General features: G+C 52.6%; 4 protein-coding genes across 4 annotated transcripts; all 4 read right to left on the reverse strand.

Annotated features, from left to right (window-relative positions):
- Nucleotides 1-582: 582 nt before the first annotated feature.
- On the reverse strand, nt 583-2684 carry BJX68DRAFT_129053 (ACT domain-containing protein). Its single transcript, XM_071036265.1, has 3 exons — nt 2337-2684; nt 1769-2163; nt 583-1710 (listed from the first exon to the last, which is right to left on the reverse strand). The coding sequence occupies exons 1-3, from the start codon at nt 2379-2381 to the stop codon at nt 732-734; spliced, it is 1419 nt and encodes a 472-aa protein (XP_070896952.1). The 5' UTR covers nt 2382-2684; the 3' UTR covers nt 583-731.
- Nucleotides 2685-5183: 2499 nt separating this feature from the next.
- On the reverse strand, nt 5184-7576 carry BJX68DRAFT_129048 (SKIP/SNW domain-containing protein). Its single transcript, XM_071036264.1, has 3 exons — nt 7383-7576; nt 5883-7313; nt 5184-5813 (listed from the first exon to the last, which is right to left on the reverse strand). Exons 1-3 carry the CDS (start codon nt 7524-7526, stop codon nt 5628-5630), a joined length of 1761 nt encoding a protein of 586 aa, XP_070896953.1. The 5' UTR covers nt 7527-7576; the 3' UTR covers nt 5184-5627.
- A 159-nt stretch (nt 7577-7735) lies between these two features.
- BJX68DRAFT_241444 (DnaJ-like protein C11 C-terminal domain-containing protein) lies at nt 7736-10059 on the reverse strand. Its single transcript, XM_071040836.1, has 4 exons — nt 9934-10059; nt 9497-9823; nt 8117-9445; nt 7736-8056 (listed from the first exon to the last, which is right to left on the reverse strand). Exons 1-4 carry the CDS (start codon nt 10018-10020, stop codon nt 7907-7909), a joined length of 1893 nt encoding a protein of 630 aa, XP_070896954.1. The 5' UTR covers nt 10021-10059; the 3' UTR covers nt 7736-7906.
- Nucleotides 10060-10872: 813 nt separating this feature from the next.
- On the reverse strand, nt 10873-14383 carry BJX68DRAFT_241446 (Zn(II)2Cys6 transcription factor). Its single transcript, XM_071040837.1, has 3 exons — nt 13298-14383; nt 12326-13238; nt 10873-12265 (listed from the first exon to the last, which is right to left on the reverse strand). Exons 1-3 carry the CDS (start codon nt 14260-14262, stop codon nt 11219-11221), a joined length of 2925 nt encoding a protein of 974 aa, XP_070896955.1. The 5' UTR covers nt 14263-14383; the 3' UTR covers nt 10873-11218.
- Between the last annotated feature and the right edge of the window lie 440 nt (nt 14384-14823).

The following is a 14823-nucleotide window of genomic DNA, read 5'->3' on the forward strand; positions in this document are numbered from 1 at the left end:
AAGCGAGCTAATGAGAGAAGGGAGGAGGCACATGTTTCTACTGTAGATATGATCTCATGATTGTGGAATCCGAATCTGAAAACAGGATTCATGTTGGCTTGATTTAGACCTCTCGAGCAATCGATGTACAACCTGTTTTCTCTCCTCCCAATCAATACCGTGATCATCTCTCGTCATCATTTTTCGTAGGAAGCAGCCTTCCAATATGCAAGCATTCTCATTCCAGCTGAACCTGACATCCCGCGCCTCACTTTGCCTCGCATTGCTTCGCCAAAGCCGTTCTGTGTCCCAGCTTCCCTTGCAAATGCAAAAAAAAGGTAAACACCCATCAAGAATCCATCCGTACCTACATAAGTGGAGATTTCTCAATGTAGACAAAGCATCATGTAACAAAATAATCGTGATGTACCGTGGCTCGCTCGCTCGGGTGTAATATGCATCTCTTGGCAGGGCGTGACTCGTTAAAGAAGAAGAAAACAAATAATCGAGGGCGTGAGATAGACAAAGACAAACGGAAAGGCTATTTTTTGCACCGCTAAACCTTCTTTTTCAGAATACAGAGGTAGAAGAAAACTGAAAAGGGGGGACCAGAAAAGAGAAGAAAAGAGAAGAAAAAGAGAAAACGAAAAAGAAAAAAATGGATAGAGAACTTTTATCAAGACAACCAAATGAAGACAGAGCTTATGAATTCCGGATGGCGATTGGTAGCGCAGTAGGAATGCTCGCTGGTTTTAGATCTCCAACGCTTCGATCGCCATCTCGGGTTCGTGGCTTTCGGCATCGAGAGCGTCCATGGCGCGGTCAAGTTCGTGTTCACCGACGATGATTGTTCCTGCGCGCGCTGTGCTGAGGAAGCTGATCTCCACGGCGTCGAAAGAGGTATCCAAGTCTGGCTGTAGGCGGTGGGTAGGCGGGTTGCTGCCATTGCTTTTGCGGCCCGGACTGTGGCTGTGGGGTTTTGAGGGGCGAGTGGAAGTATAGGCGTGGGCGTTAAACCGCTCAGAAACAGAGTCATCAGGTAGAAGTGAAGCAGTTGATCCGCTGAGGTTGTCTTCGCGTGCGTGCGTAGCATCAGCCAGTCGACTTGCTACGCCGCAGACAATACCGGTCGCTTCCAAGGGAAGTTTGCGTAGATCAAGCATGATAGGGAAAAGGATATCCTCTTTTGAACCGAGTAGAAGACTGGAGTCGTCTTCATCTGATTCACTGGGAGAGGATGGATTGCTCGAAAAACGGGGTAAAAGGCGATGTTCTAGGAGGAGAGACGCAGCAGGGTCGGCAGCTGTAAGGGTAAGGGAGAGGAACCGGGGCTTGTCCACGACGAGGGCTGTAGTTAGGGCATCACGAAGGATGGAAATCGAGCTGTCGTCGCTACTGTACCGATGGTGAGCTGCACATTGTACCAGACGCAACGATGTATCCACCGATGGAGTGATGCTATTTCGGCGCAGAGAAGAAAAGGTGCGCTTTTGGAGCTCGTTGAGCGATGACGGTGGGGGTGTAGCTGGCGGGGAGCTCAGTGCGCTTGCGGAAAGCGAAGATCCCGGGCTAAAAGTACTGCTGAGGGAGTGATGATTGTTGTTAATAAAGGCTTCTGTCGAGATCTCAAACTTGAATCCCCGGTTTTCCAGCGCTTCGATGACCTGTGTCTTGCTTTTGAGGGGAACAATAATGTAGTCGGCGAAGTAGGTGGAGATGAAGAATATCGAGCTGTGTTGGCCGGGTTAGCACCTATAGTGACGGCATGAGGATAGGGGATTGCACGTACATCCCCGCCATAGCCAGTGGTGTTGTTAATTCAAGAACCCGCTGACCAGCCTCAAGCCCTTCACCATACACCTGCATGGCAATGAAATCATCCTTGCTTATCGACAGACGAGTTTTTGTGGACGAACTGACTTGGACAAACCGTTCGACCAAGGGAGCAAAGTACTCATCAGCGAGCTGACGGGGACACATAACTGAGCATTCCACTGGAGTTATTGAGAAATTCAAAAAGGCAGGCTGAGGGTGACTGGTTGCCTCGAGAGGGCTGTCACAGCCACGAGACTCAGCCTGAGCCTCAGTAATTGGGGGAATCTCATGGAAAAGCACCCGTAAAATAGGATCCAAAAAGAATGGATATAGTTCCAAGGGGATATGCACCAGGGCCAGTCGATCTTCCTGTAATTCCACAGTAGTTGTTAGTGAAACGAGTCGAGGCCGAGTTGGCTCCATGGTGGGCACATTGTAGGGCTTCGTGACCAATGGCATAAACTGATAGGAGGGAGACAGGGGTGGAAGTAAAGACAAGAAAGTGTGTAATGATAGATAGGTAAAAGAGTGTACAAACTCACCATGAACTGGACCTGGGCAGATATCAGTGACAGTGAATGATCCATTCTGGGTGGCACTGTTTTGAGGATTGTGTTGGTTGTTCACCAGGGATGTGAATGGCGACAGGCTTAGCAGGGAGGAGGGCGTGGAAAGTGAGCGGGATTGAGGGCGAAGTCAGGATAGGCTGCAAGGCAGAACCACAGTCACCAAGCAGAAAGAAGTACCTTCTGAGGTAGGAAGAGCGAAGGTTAAGAGACGGCTTGAGTGCCTCGCCAGGCGAGCAAATGACCCTGGAGTATATTTCGAGAATGTAAGACGAAACTAGGCGCTTGGGTCCAGGCTCAACGTAGGGGAATGTTTCTTTTGTTCCTTTCTTTTCTTTTTTCGCTTGAGTCTTTTGTAGGGCACAAAGACTTGCGCCGTCATTGTCCTCGTCAGTCGAAACCGTGGAGTTACGCCATTGCTCGCAGCGATGGTATCAAGCAGCGGACGAGGGCTCGGAATGCGCAAGGCAACTGTTTCTGGCGATGATGCTATCCAAGGTACGGATTATGACAGAAGGCGACACAGGGCGCCGGACGGGGATGATGAGGGAGAAAAAGGATCGAGGGGAGGAATTGAGAGGAAGCAGGTGACTTGTGAGTCGTGACTCTGCTCTTGGGCACTCAGCGATGACTCCGTCACTTCCCTCTCCAGTTGCCGTCGACTCCAGACAGACGACGTCAATTCCGCAAACTGCTCCCTTCCGAAAAAGAAAATACGCCCTGGACAGAAAAGATGGAGAGAGAGAAAAAAGGAAAGTGAGTCAACGAGGAGGAAAAGCTTGGCTATCGACGCTCTCCACCGTCAGGCTGTTGGGATTGCTTCAGATGGCACTGATAAGTACTGCTGTTTCCCTTTTAAATACAAAGCGTCGCTTTTACCTAATCCGCTTTGCAATCCAAAATGCCCACTTCCCAGACCCTGGTTCAGGCTGTTCGTCTGACTTTATCTCCAGCTCCAGAGTTCTCCACCAGCGACGGCCTTATCAACACCTCCTCCCTTCCCATTGATGATTGCCACGCTCACTCCGCGCTAGGCGCCGGACCCGATAATGCGCTGTGTCCTGGTGCCGATTCAAATCCTCCGGCCGCGCATTTCACGTTTGGTAGGCAGATCCAGCGCATTAGACGGGTGGTCAGAGCAGCGAAAGCTCGTGCCGCTCCCCGCACTTGACGAGTACAAGGATGTGGTGAACCTGTGGGAGCTAGTCAGGCACATCGCTGCAAATCAACCTACCCGGTCACACACATTCTCGATCCTCCGCAGCGTGGCATCAGCCACTGAGAGATCTCGAATGGCCGCATCCGTCAGTCGCAGAGGGGTTCGCGGGAACCCGCGGTGATTGGGGACTGATAACGAGATGTGAAGGGTGGGTGGTATCATGGTGGAGTCTTCCAGCATTCTTCCTCCGCTTGAAGACTCCAGGACTTCTCGGATCTCAGCATCTGCTCTGCGCCGTGGGAAAAGGAGCATTTGAGTTCCGGCAATACGGGGTACATTCTTCGCAACGGATCGTGCCACCACTCAACTCTGCGTTTGATTTCTTTTCCCACTCTTTTCTTTTTCCTGTGCCAAACTTTGCTTCCCCCCAATCGAATCCAAAGCAGATCATTTTCCGTCTTATTCAACAGTGCTACTATCAGCTGGAACTTCCCCGCTTATTCGCACCGGCAATTATCAGCCGAGCTCTAACCTCAGCTCAAATCTCCGCATTCCGGTTTCAAACTTTCAGGGCTTCCAAGTTTCAATCGTCTTATTTTACCAAGTAGTCCGGGTATATTCTCACCAGCGCTTGGAGCGGTACAATCAGAAAGCCAAAAAGTCCAGCGATCCCCCATGACCTTGTCAGAGGGATCCGTGGGTTAGGCTTGTGCCTTAAGAAGTCGCGAATCTCGTGGCTTGGTTGGCTGGCGTTCAGCTTCCCTGCCACAGACCACGGGATTCTCTCCCCTCCTTTCGCGACTAACATCCTGACAAACAAATGACCACCCTTACTAGCCCTTTTCCCATCCAATCAACACACCTGTCAGGCGATCTACCTGGTCAAGATACCTGGGCAGATATGTATGTCATAGCGACAGGATTGGGAAGGCGTTCTGATCCTCTCCCTCGGCATGAAGATTGATTGATTAATTACCAGTATCGTCGCATTTTAGCTCAAACTCCCTCATCTTTCCGTCATTACTACCCTGCCCTTTTTCCGACTCTGGCAACTCGTCATCATCGCCGTTATCAGCAAGACCCTGTTCTTGTCGGGTCGATCGTTGATCCCTGCATCGTGATAGATATCTACGTAGTCTATCCGCGTAGCCCTCTCGGAGCCTGGGAAGACCCCATTTCCAGCACAGGTATGACCTTGGCGTTTCATGAGTCGTCGTCATTGCCCTTGTGCATAAACATACGTTGTTTGCATAGAAGCAGAAGATACACTCCGCCACCGGCGTAGCCTTTGCAGAAATATTAGATTCTTGCCTAGACCCCCGCCACTACTATATATAACGAACCCCATGAGCAGCAGCGGAACGGATTCGGACAGCACTCGGACCTCTTCAACGCCTCACCTATGAAATAAACCCAGGGGCCTACATACGTATCTGCTACGTACTACAACTCCTCAATGAATCCAACCTGACCCCCTCCTCTACAAGGCGCATCGCACCGTACCCTGATGAGTAAGATGAGTTGGAGACAAGACTACACGAGCGTACAAACCAGACATATCTCTCCACCCAGTCTAAAGAAACCGTTGTCCATCTTACTCCGCAGATAAGCTCTTGTCTCCAACGAAAATGTTGGAGGAGGAGCTGAGAGAATCATCTCCCATATCTCGTCCGTCGGAGCCTGGAACACGGATAGAAATGCATATCTCTATGAATGCAGCTGCTGCCTGCATGCGCGGGACGGACGGGCGGGTGTCAATGTTACTCCAACTGGAGGCTTTGCTTACCTATCAGTACGACTTGCTCGACGAGTCTTAGCAGCAGAAGCATTGCGAGGCGGTTGGTTTCATGTCGTCTTGCATGGCCATCATAGCATACCATAGCGTACACAGTCCTGAGATTTTTGATTGGGTATTATTTTATTTTGTTTATCTATAGGTAACAGCACTCTGCGCCTCCCGACCAACCAACCAACCAAGAAATCGACGTCAATTGCAGCGCAAAGCATCCATGATATGTAATACATGTAAACAAGGAGAACCGCCGCTAGATGTTGGAATGAGCAAACAACCTTGAAATCACCGAGCAATCACTCAATCAATCAATCACCTAATCGTCCTCGTCGACCCTCGCGCGCTTCGATCCCCGATTCTCGGTATCAGCTTCCTGGATTCCGTAGCGCTTCTGGCCGGCTCCACTGCCGCTGCCTCCGCCCGCGGTCACATCGGCAATCATGCTGTCGATGCCGAATGGGTCGGCTGTGTCTTTTTCGAACTGGACGGGGCCGCTTCGTTCCTGTACGGGGTGATGCGTTAGTTCCGGCTTTTCGAGAACATACTTGAAAGTATATTGGGTAGAGCTTACCTCTGCGTCAGCGGCACCGCGGAATCCCTCCTTCGCCTTGCCGAGGACTTCAAACCGGTTGGACTTTTCAATCTTGCCTATCTCGCCCTCCGCGTCGGCTTCGTCGTCAAAGTCTGCTTGTGCCCTGGGACGGTAGATGCTGTTGATGGCGTCCTGCGCGGCAAACAGCGGCTTGTCGTAGGGGTTGTCTTCGTTGAATCCGGTGCTCATTCCGCTTGTCTGGTTGAACAGGCGGGAATCCCACATGGACTCGGAGGATTGTGTTGGCTTCGCTAGACCGAGAGCGACCTTTTCTGAAATGTCACGGTTCTGTTCGCGGGCCATTGCTTGGATTCGTCGCTCGGTACCCATGCGCGATTGGCGGAGCTGTCGCTCAGCGTCTTGGCGTCGCTCACGACGGATGCGTTCGCGCTCCCGGGCGGCTTCTTCGTCTTCGCTGGGGGTGCGGGATCGGTAGGACGCTTCGGACAGACTGCGGCTTCGGCTGCGGCTGGGTGAACGTGAAGCGCGAGAATCACGACGACCGGTGGTACGCTCCTCGCGCGCCTTTTGAGCCAGAGCACGGAGATGCTCTTCCTTTTGCAACTTCTCCTTCTCCGCCAATCTCTGTTGCATCTGAGCACGTAGACGCACCTCCTCACGAGCATGCCGATCAGCCGTGAACAGCGCCTCCGCAAACTGCGCAAACTTGTCATTAATCGTAACATCCTGTAGACCCCGCCCATCAGCCGCCAACCGTTTATCCAGCGGCACCGTGTAACCCTTCGGATTCTTCCAATTCGACACAGGCGGCGGGATCTTCCACGCCTCCTGATCCTCCGCGGTGAGCTTCCTAGGGGGCGAATGCATAATCGGCGGAGGCGGCGACGGCGGCCCGCGAGGAATCTTCTTATGCTTGAACTTTGGTGGCTCCATCGGATCCTGCTGGCGCTCCACAATCTTCATAATGCGGTCGTTCTTCCGACTCATATCACCCATCTGGTTCGCCGGCGTATACCGGACAAACGTCGGCTCCGCCCGACTTCCGCCCTTGACGTTCTTCGGCTTCTGAGCCGCCACAGCACCGGATACCAGACTCGCAAGCGCGTTTTTCGTCTTCTCCATCTGCGCCTCGACTTCTTCCTCCGACGGCCGGTCCAGCGAGACCTCGCCCATGTCCACCCGTTGCCGGAGCGGGATCAGATCCTTGAACGAGGCGTGCACGATCCGGTCATCGCCGTGTCCGCGTCGCGCGATGGCGTCGTATTTGACCTTTCCCTCCGCGTCGACTTGTACCGCGAGCGCATTCGATTTCGATTGTGTGCCCTTCCGGCCCATGTCGAGGGGGTATTGCGCGACGAGGATTTCCGGGAACGCGCCGCCGTCGCCGAAATCTTCGGGGGCTCGGGGTCGCCATCCTGCACGGTTGCCGTAGGGAGGGGGGCCGGTCCTCTGCACAGAGAACCAAGTTAGTACTGCTACAGCGGAAAATACGAGAGAAAGATCATCGGATGGACAAACCCGGAGAACAATCTGTGTATCATCGAGCTGGCCCGGCCCTACGATTCGCGGTCCACGCTGGCCATGTTGTGGCAGCTCCTCTTCTTCGCCCGTGTATTTTGGTTTAGGTAGCGATTTAAACAGGCCCTCCGCAATGGATGTCATTGTGAATAGGGAGGGGTATATAGAGGAAGAGAGACAAAGAAAGTTGTGATGATGAAGTGATGAAATGCTTGCTGCTTTTTCGTTGGGTCGAGTTTGGCGGCGGGTTGCGGATCTGGTGGCTGTGGCCGGCCGTTTGATTAGATAACGTCCGGAAAGGGAAATTCATCACCAGAGCCCTGACGGTAGAAGGGTGTTGGTTAAGAGAAGAGTATCTGGAATATTTAGATTGGGTATAGATAGTGGATAATCTTGATGCGACAGTATATATATAGCTAGTAGTACAGTTCGAGGAGTTGAACACCAGGATATGTGTACATGAGAGTGAATTCGATATAGTACATGATAGCGAGGTGACTATACCAAGATGCATAGATTGGCGCTCAAACGACTTGCAAATGCAGCCTCATAGGGCAAGAAACGCCCTCTCCATCGTCGACTTCAACGTAGTGCTCTTTCCCATGGTACTGGTACCATATCTTCAAGGTCTTCGACTGAAGAGGCGCCGGGTCGTGGAAACCAAGAATATGGATCTATTAACAGGTTAGCGAAAAGCACTAAATAATAAAGAAGAGACTCCCAAAATAACGTACCTTTGTCGTCATCTTGGAAATGATAAGCTGTCCATGATCGACCAACGCAGCGACCGGGATGGTCACATCCGCGACATCAGGTTCCCTTGCATCCCCGCCCCTCGTCCACAACCTACTAGGATAGTGGCCATACTCGGCCTTGGTGATAACCAACCCACCGCGAGCAGCTTCTTTCTCCTGTCGTCGCCGCACTTGATCAGCCATAAGCTCGATGGCTTGTGCGCTCTCTGCTTTCCGTTGAGGAATCAACTTCCTCAGCTGCTTCTGTCGCCGCGCAATCATCTTGCGGCGGTTACGTCGTTCTCTTGGGCGGATGAATCCAAACTCAACCGCGCAGTATGTCAGAAATGGCAGTAGAACTGCCAATGCTGCCGAGTCTCGATTGACCGCGTCCATGGGACAGACGGCGATAGGCAGCTTGATTGTCTGCCTGAGCCTGCTCCATGAGACTGTCATAACCAGACCCCTGGGCTGCAATCCAACGCCAAGACCCATGCGGGTCAATTCGCTAACCTGTCGGGACCCATGTATATTCCAGGAAGGTGAGAGATCCGTGTTGATGGTAGAGGAGATATCGAGTCGCACGGATCGAGGTTCGTTCTCCGGTGGCACTGAGTAGTGTTTCTCCGAGCTCCATCGGGAAAGGGCATTGGATGGTGACTTTCCAGAGAAAATGTTCCGCGAGTACTTGAGAATCATCCCGGTCTCTACCGGAGAAGAAGAGACCGCAATTTGCCAAGCTTCGGCGATTCTGTTTTCTTCGCGCTGCCTGGCACGTAAAGATTCCTGCTCGTCCTGTGCGGGATCCTCATCGGGTGAAACATCGTCGTCGTCATCTGAGCTAGGTACTGCCGCCGTCACGGTGGGTCGTGATGCAATTCCGAACTGAAATTGGCTTACTTCCTGGCCTTCGAACAGGATGTCGTCGGGGGCCTGGCCAAAGTATGGGGCAAAGAGTGTTTGAATGATCTCGGGCCAACCGATGAATCCACTCGACCAATGACAGAATGCAATTTTTTGCTCCCCAATTTGCCTGGTCAATTGAAGATTGATCGTAGGTAGCGCGTTGAAGATCGAGCGACTGAATATAGTGTCAAAAACAACAGTGAATGGTCTCGTCCCTTGGGCTAAGGCGAAGCTCTTCGCCAGGCTCATTTGTATCGTTGCCGCTGGCAAAAGTGTGGCACTCACAGTTGCAACGGAATTCTGAAGAAGTGAAAGCGGCCACCGGTTTAGAATGCCTTTCGTGCCTGTTTGCTCTTTGAACACGCGGCTTGTGCTTGCACCAAGGCTGACACTCTGCGTAGCCAGTGTCAAGGGCAAGGGAATCTTTAGTCTCATTAGCGGCAAGGTACCAGCGTTGAGAGTGGTAGATCCTACAGTTCGAGTCTCCGTCTCTCCATCCTCAAACTCTAACTCAACCTTGTTGAAGAGGCGCTGGAAGCCGCCAGCGACTCCCGCCGAAATCGTCAGTTCGGAGTCCTCATCCTCTTGTAGCGTCGACACATCGCCTTCCTGGTCAGTTCCATCCTCATCGTCCTTCTCATCCTCCCCAAAGACAGCCCGGAAAGTGGGAAAAGGCGTCACAAACTCATATCGGAGCGCAATGTTCGACACCTTCGGATGGGGTACGTGCAGATATACCTCTCCAAGCTCCTCGTTGACCGAAATGGTATTCGTAGCATCAACCCCAAGCAATAGGACACCCTGTCAATTAGACGTCAGTCAACAGCTAACCTCAGTCAATCCCACATCACGTAACCCCGTCCATCGCAACGCTCCTCCCTGTCCAGAAATGCACAGCAAGAACAACCCACCTTACTCCTAACCATCCCCTCGACAATCCCCCTCTCCCTCCTCTTCATCATCCCAAAAAACCACCTCCGAAACTCCTCCGGTTTCATCGCACTGACCCCGACCTCCTTCTTCTCTCCCTCCCCACCCTCTCCCATCGCCCCTCCCTTCCCCCACTCCCTCCGTACCCCCTCCGCCCCTAGCGCATCATAAACAATCCTCTTCTTGGGGTCAATCAGCGTCTCGTACGCATCCTGTATTTGCGCAAAATGCCGCTTCGCCGCTTCCTGGAGCTCCGCCGGTTGCTTGTCTGGGTGGAAGCTTAGCGTGAGTGTTCGGTACGCGGAGCGAATTGAAGCGTCGCTGGGCGGAGGGTCGCGCGCGAGGCCGAGGAGCGCGTAGTAGTCGGCTTCGGTGGGGTAGGTTGTCAGGTGGGAGTAGGTTTCTGCGTCGGAGGGGTCGTGGTCGACGTTGTGGTTCTGGCTCCGGACATCGTCGTGGTCGTCGGGGTGTGGGATTTGCTCGTACGCGCTGTTGTCCATTGTTGCTGAGTGTGGATGCGTCGACGTGGCCTCTCAGCTGAAGTCGCTGCTCTTCTCCGCTGCTCTGTCGGGGAGTTAAAGGTCGCGCCTGCGCAGATGAAGGCACGGCGGGTCTCAATTGTCTCAGAGCCACAAGATACGATAGTCCATGTTCTACTCTAAGTGGTTCTAGACACCCCCGTGGCGCGTCGTTGCTATCTTTTTTCCTCTCCGGCGGAGTGGTTGGGAGGGAGGGATAACGGCGGGATTATTTTCCTGGTGACGTCGGCTCGGGTGGGCCCGCTTTTCGGCGTTTCGGCGGCTTTTAAGCTATCAAGGGGAAGGGGTGGCTCAGGTCTGAAAGCCTCGGTTTCTTGCTGTGACTCTTACTCTTCGAAGGGTGGGCTGTTTTCGCTTTTTCTCAGAAATAATCCAGTCATCCCAATAATGCGAGCCCGACGGTCTATGTACTGTCATGACAGAACACTTCGTTCAAAAGTGGAAAAGCTCCGCTTCATCCTCCAGCTAGTGTCACGAAATTTGAATATTTTACATCATATAAGAAAACAAAGTAATGGGCCTCTCATCAACACCATATTATCCAGATTTTGCCGTACCAGAGCATAAAAAAAGTAAGCAACTGCCCGCACCAAAAGTATACAAGAAAACAGGATCCCAAAAAATTGGATGAAGAATAAGCGACGTGGGGGCCAGGAGTTGCATCAATCCTTAGCCATGTGACATGTCGCATCATTACGCCGAATTGTTTCAAAACGGCGTTCACGAATCATGAAGGGAGCGCAGAGCCCCCTACTCTGACTCGCGCAATAGTCTCAACCGAGTACGGGACATCTCCAAGCCCGAACGCGGCAAAGAGTTGCTCACGCGGAAGACCGCCGTACATGAGATCCTCGTTGGTCGACGTGTCCTGCTTCTGGACGCCGTTGTGAATCTGAGAGTCCAGTGACGGTCCGTCGAGGAAGAAGGCGAGTTTCCCTTCAGACGCTATCTGGTGTTGCGCTTCCGTCAGTGCGTCGAGGCGGGATTCAATCAGCGAAACTAGAGGCTTTGTACTGCCCCAGAAGCAGCTGAGTTCGCGGACGACTTCTAGGCCGCCGCGTATGAGGTTAATGCATTCCGGTAAGTCGAGCATTTGGCCACCTGCGCTGAGGACGTCGACGGCGGATAGGATGATGTAGCCGAGGAAAGGGTTGAGGAGGGTTCCTTTTGGAGTTACGGGATCTGTTGTCATGGAGGATACGTCATACTCTGAGGCGTAGCGGACGAGGGCGAGGGCAGTGCGGAGGATCTCTGCGGCATGGTTCCTGGCCGTGTGGACGTACTGTTGGGTCATTCCAGGCCGGAGAAGCTGGGCCCGGGCGTATCGGTTCAGTTTTAGAAGCGTCGCATGGTATAGTAAATGTATGGATATGAACGGATCGACTTTGCGTCCTCGTATACTTCGCTCCAGGTTCACTGCTGTGAATGAGAGATGGTTTGGGAGCCGTGAGAGCCACTGGTCCGATCGACGGACAATGGTACTGTAGAATTCCTCGAAAAGCCCGTTGTATGATTCAGCCGGAATCAGCGACAATCGGAAGACGTGATCCGAGACATCGCCCCATATGGATATAACGTCTATCAAGAGCGCCATTGCGCTCAACCCAGAGAGTTCATCGTCCTGGGATACTGGAAGCTGGTTCAAGAAGTGCTGGAAGAATGGCACGGTCGTATACTCTTGGGCTTCGTAGATCTCTTCCCGACACGGCAGTCTGAGGAATGCGGTCTGGGAAGAAATGGAGGTTGTTGACGGTGCATAGAAGCATGAGAGGCGCTAAACATATCCAGGTTAGAGATATACGTGAAGCAGTTGTTGGATTCGGGGGCGACCTACGTCCATCAAGAAGGCGGTCCAGAAAGTCCGTCGACGACACTCTATCAGAGCTTGAGGATGCAGGCCGTACTCGCACTGCTGGCTTTGCTCTACGATCACTCCTCCCATCTCGACGTTATACCGTAACCCACATACCGTGCGCACCGCAGCTCCGGCAGCATCCCAGGATTTCACCAAGGCGCCGATTGCGTAGTACCACAGACTCATGATGATGCGGCTTTGGGCGAGCTGCAACGAAAGTCTGTGCTGATTATGTTCGAGGGCATATCTCGCAGTGCGCGAGTATCGCTTCAAGGCCGTCATCCTGTCGGGCCGGTCCGAGAATACAGATCCCAACGTCATCATCGAGTATAACAGCATGTTGTCGTCGAGCGACTTTGTGTGACATGATCTCAACCACAACAGGAACCGCCTCCGAGGGAACATATAGTATAAACGATCGTTGATGAACGTGAAATACGCTTCGATGTAATGGGTTGCAAGTTCCGGGTCGACACCGTACGGGTCTGCTCTCCAATCATTAGCGAGTGGATCTTGAGCATCTAGGTCTTTGAGCTCCGTCAGTATCTCTGCGTAGTCGGTGGACGACGATCCAGCGCTATCCATGGAGTGCCTAGAGACATGCTCATGCCCGCTAGACATGCGCTGCAATCTTGCTACATATTGCTGGTCGGAGTCGGCAACGCTCTCATGGGTGCTATCCACAGCAGAAGGCGTAAGCATGGAACCATCAGACAAGGGAGACTGCGAATTCGTCCCGGGAAGGGAGGTAGAGCTCTCCGAAGCCCTCGCAATAGAATATAACGAACTGGATGTACCTGCATTGTTAGAAGCTCCGGTCATAAAGTCGTCCCGGATGTCATATCTCCTGGCGAACTGAGATGCCCTCGACGCCGCACGGTGGCCACGAGGCCTAGAGGCCGGTTAGCACTCAAGCTCCTGTCCTCCTAGCACAGTGAGTTAGATGCTTACGCGCTCTCAAATCTGCATTCCCTGCCAGATTTCTGACATTGGTCACACTTTGGCAAGTTCGGATGGCACTTGATCTTCTTTTCTCGACACGTCAGGCAAGCCTGTGCGAGTCGTTTCCGTGGCTTTCCGGCTTTGGTAATGCCCCAGTTGGCGTTGACCGGGACGCCGTCTATGATCTTCGGGCAATGGGAGCCATCGGCATAAATGTAGCATAAACCTTCTCCCTCAATGTACCGTTCATCCACGACGTGTGGTCTAACGTTTGATTTCCTCGATTTCTCAGCACCTGGAGATCCTGAGTCTGCTGTAACAGAGGTCGGTATCCCTGCGCTGGCCCGGTCGTTTGGGTCACTGCTGTGCCTATGGAGCAATCTAGGAGGGTATGGCGAGTGTGATGGAGCAGACCCAAGACCTAGATGGCTTGATGTATTTCCACCAAGAGCCTGGGCAGAGATGTGGGATATCGGAGGTAGATTCTGGGACTGCGGTGCGGGAGTAGACTCCAAATACGATCTCGAGCTGTCATAGACACTTGACCGTGCTTCGAAAGGAAGAGTACTAGAGTCGCCGTGCCGCTGCCGGTCTGGTGACTCGCGGGAGTCGTTCGACGGGAGGATAATTCCGAAAACGCGTGGGCTATAAGGTGATGGTGACCGACTTAATTGTGCGGTAGGCGTCAAAAGTTGACTGACGGAGGGCAGCTGCTCGCTGGTTTGTTGATAGCCAGGGCTCCTAGGATAGCCTGAGATTTCTTCCCCTTCGTCAGCCCTCTCACCACGGTTCCTTGGTCGTAGAAAGGGGTCTGTCCCAAATTGCAGAGGTGCTGAAGTACGAGGCAAAGGTAGTTGATAGGGGTGAGTTCCCGGAACTGACAGGTTAGCTGCTCGATCCGGTTCTTGCTCCGCAGGTCCATCGGTGGCGGGTAACATACGGCCGAAAGGTCCAATGTAGTAAGTCGACGACATTGCGTTTACGAGTTCGCTCGAGGAGTAATCAGTGCAACCGCCCAACCTTGATTATCAAAGCAAGATACTCGTTCCTGCGAGACCCTGCTTGACGTCTCCTGAACACTCTTTCAAAGGGTTGGGAAAGCCTCGAATAGAAATATGTAAGTATCGTGGAGATTGCCCTAACCAAGGATCTAGAAAGCTAACCAGAGGAAAGAATATTAGCCACAGAAGTGGAAAGCTTTCGAGCTACTGCTTGAGTGAGCCGGAAGGTACACGAATGTACACACCTTTTATCTCCTTTGGTTCCTCCTCGACGTACCTAGGGCAGGCAGTCACCCAATGCAGGATTTGAGTAAGCAATAGAAAGAGATGACCGGAAGAAGTACACAAAAGATAGCTGTCAAAACACCACCCAAATGCTCGGGTCGAGGCCTGAAATCCCGTCCCTTAGATAAAGAAGCCTCCGGATCAAGGCTCGGTGTAGGACCCGGCGGCAGGACGGGAATGTGATGCGGGTCAAAAACTGAAGTGCCCAGGATAAGCCACTAATAAAAGGAATCTCTTAACAGAGAGGGC

This window comes from Aspergillus pseudodeflectus (assembly GCF_044049435.1).
Source record: "Aspergillus pseudodeflectus strain CBS 756.74 chromosome Unknown BJX68scaffold_34, whole genome shotgun sequence".
NCBI lineage: Eukaryota > Fungi > Ascomycota > Eurotiomycetes > Eurotiales > Aspergillaceae > Aspergillus > Aspergillus pseudodeflectus.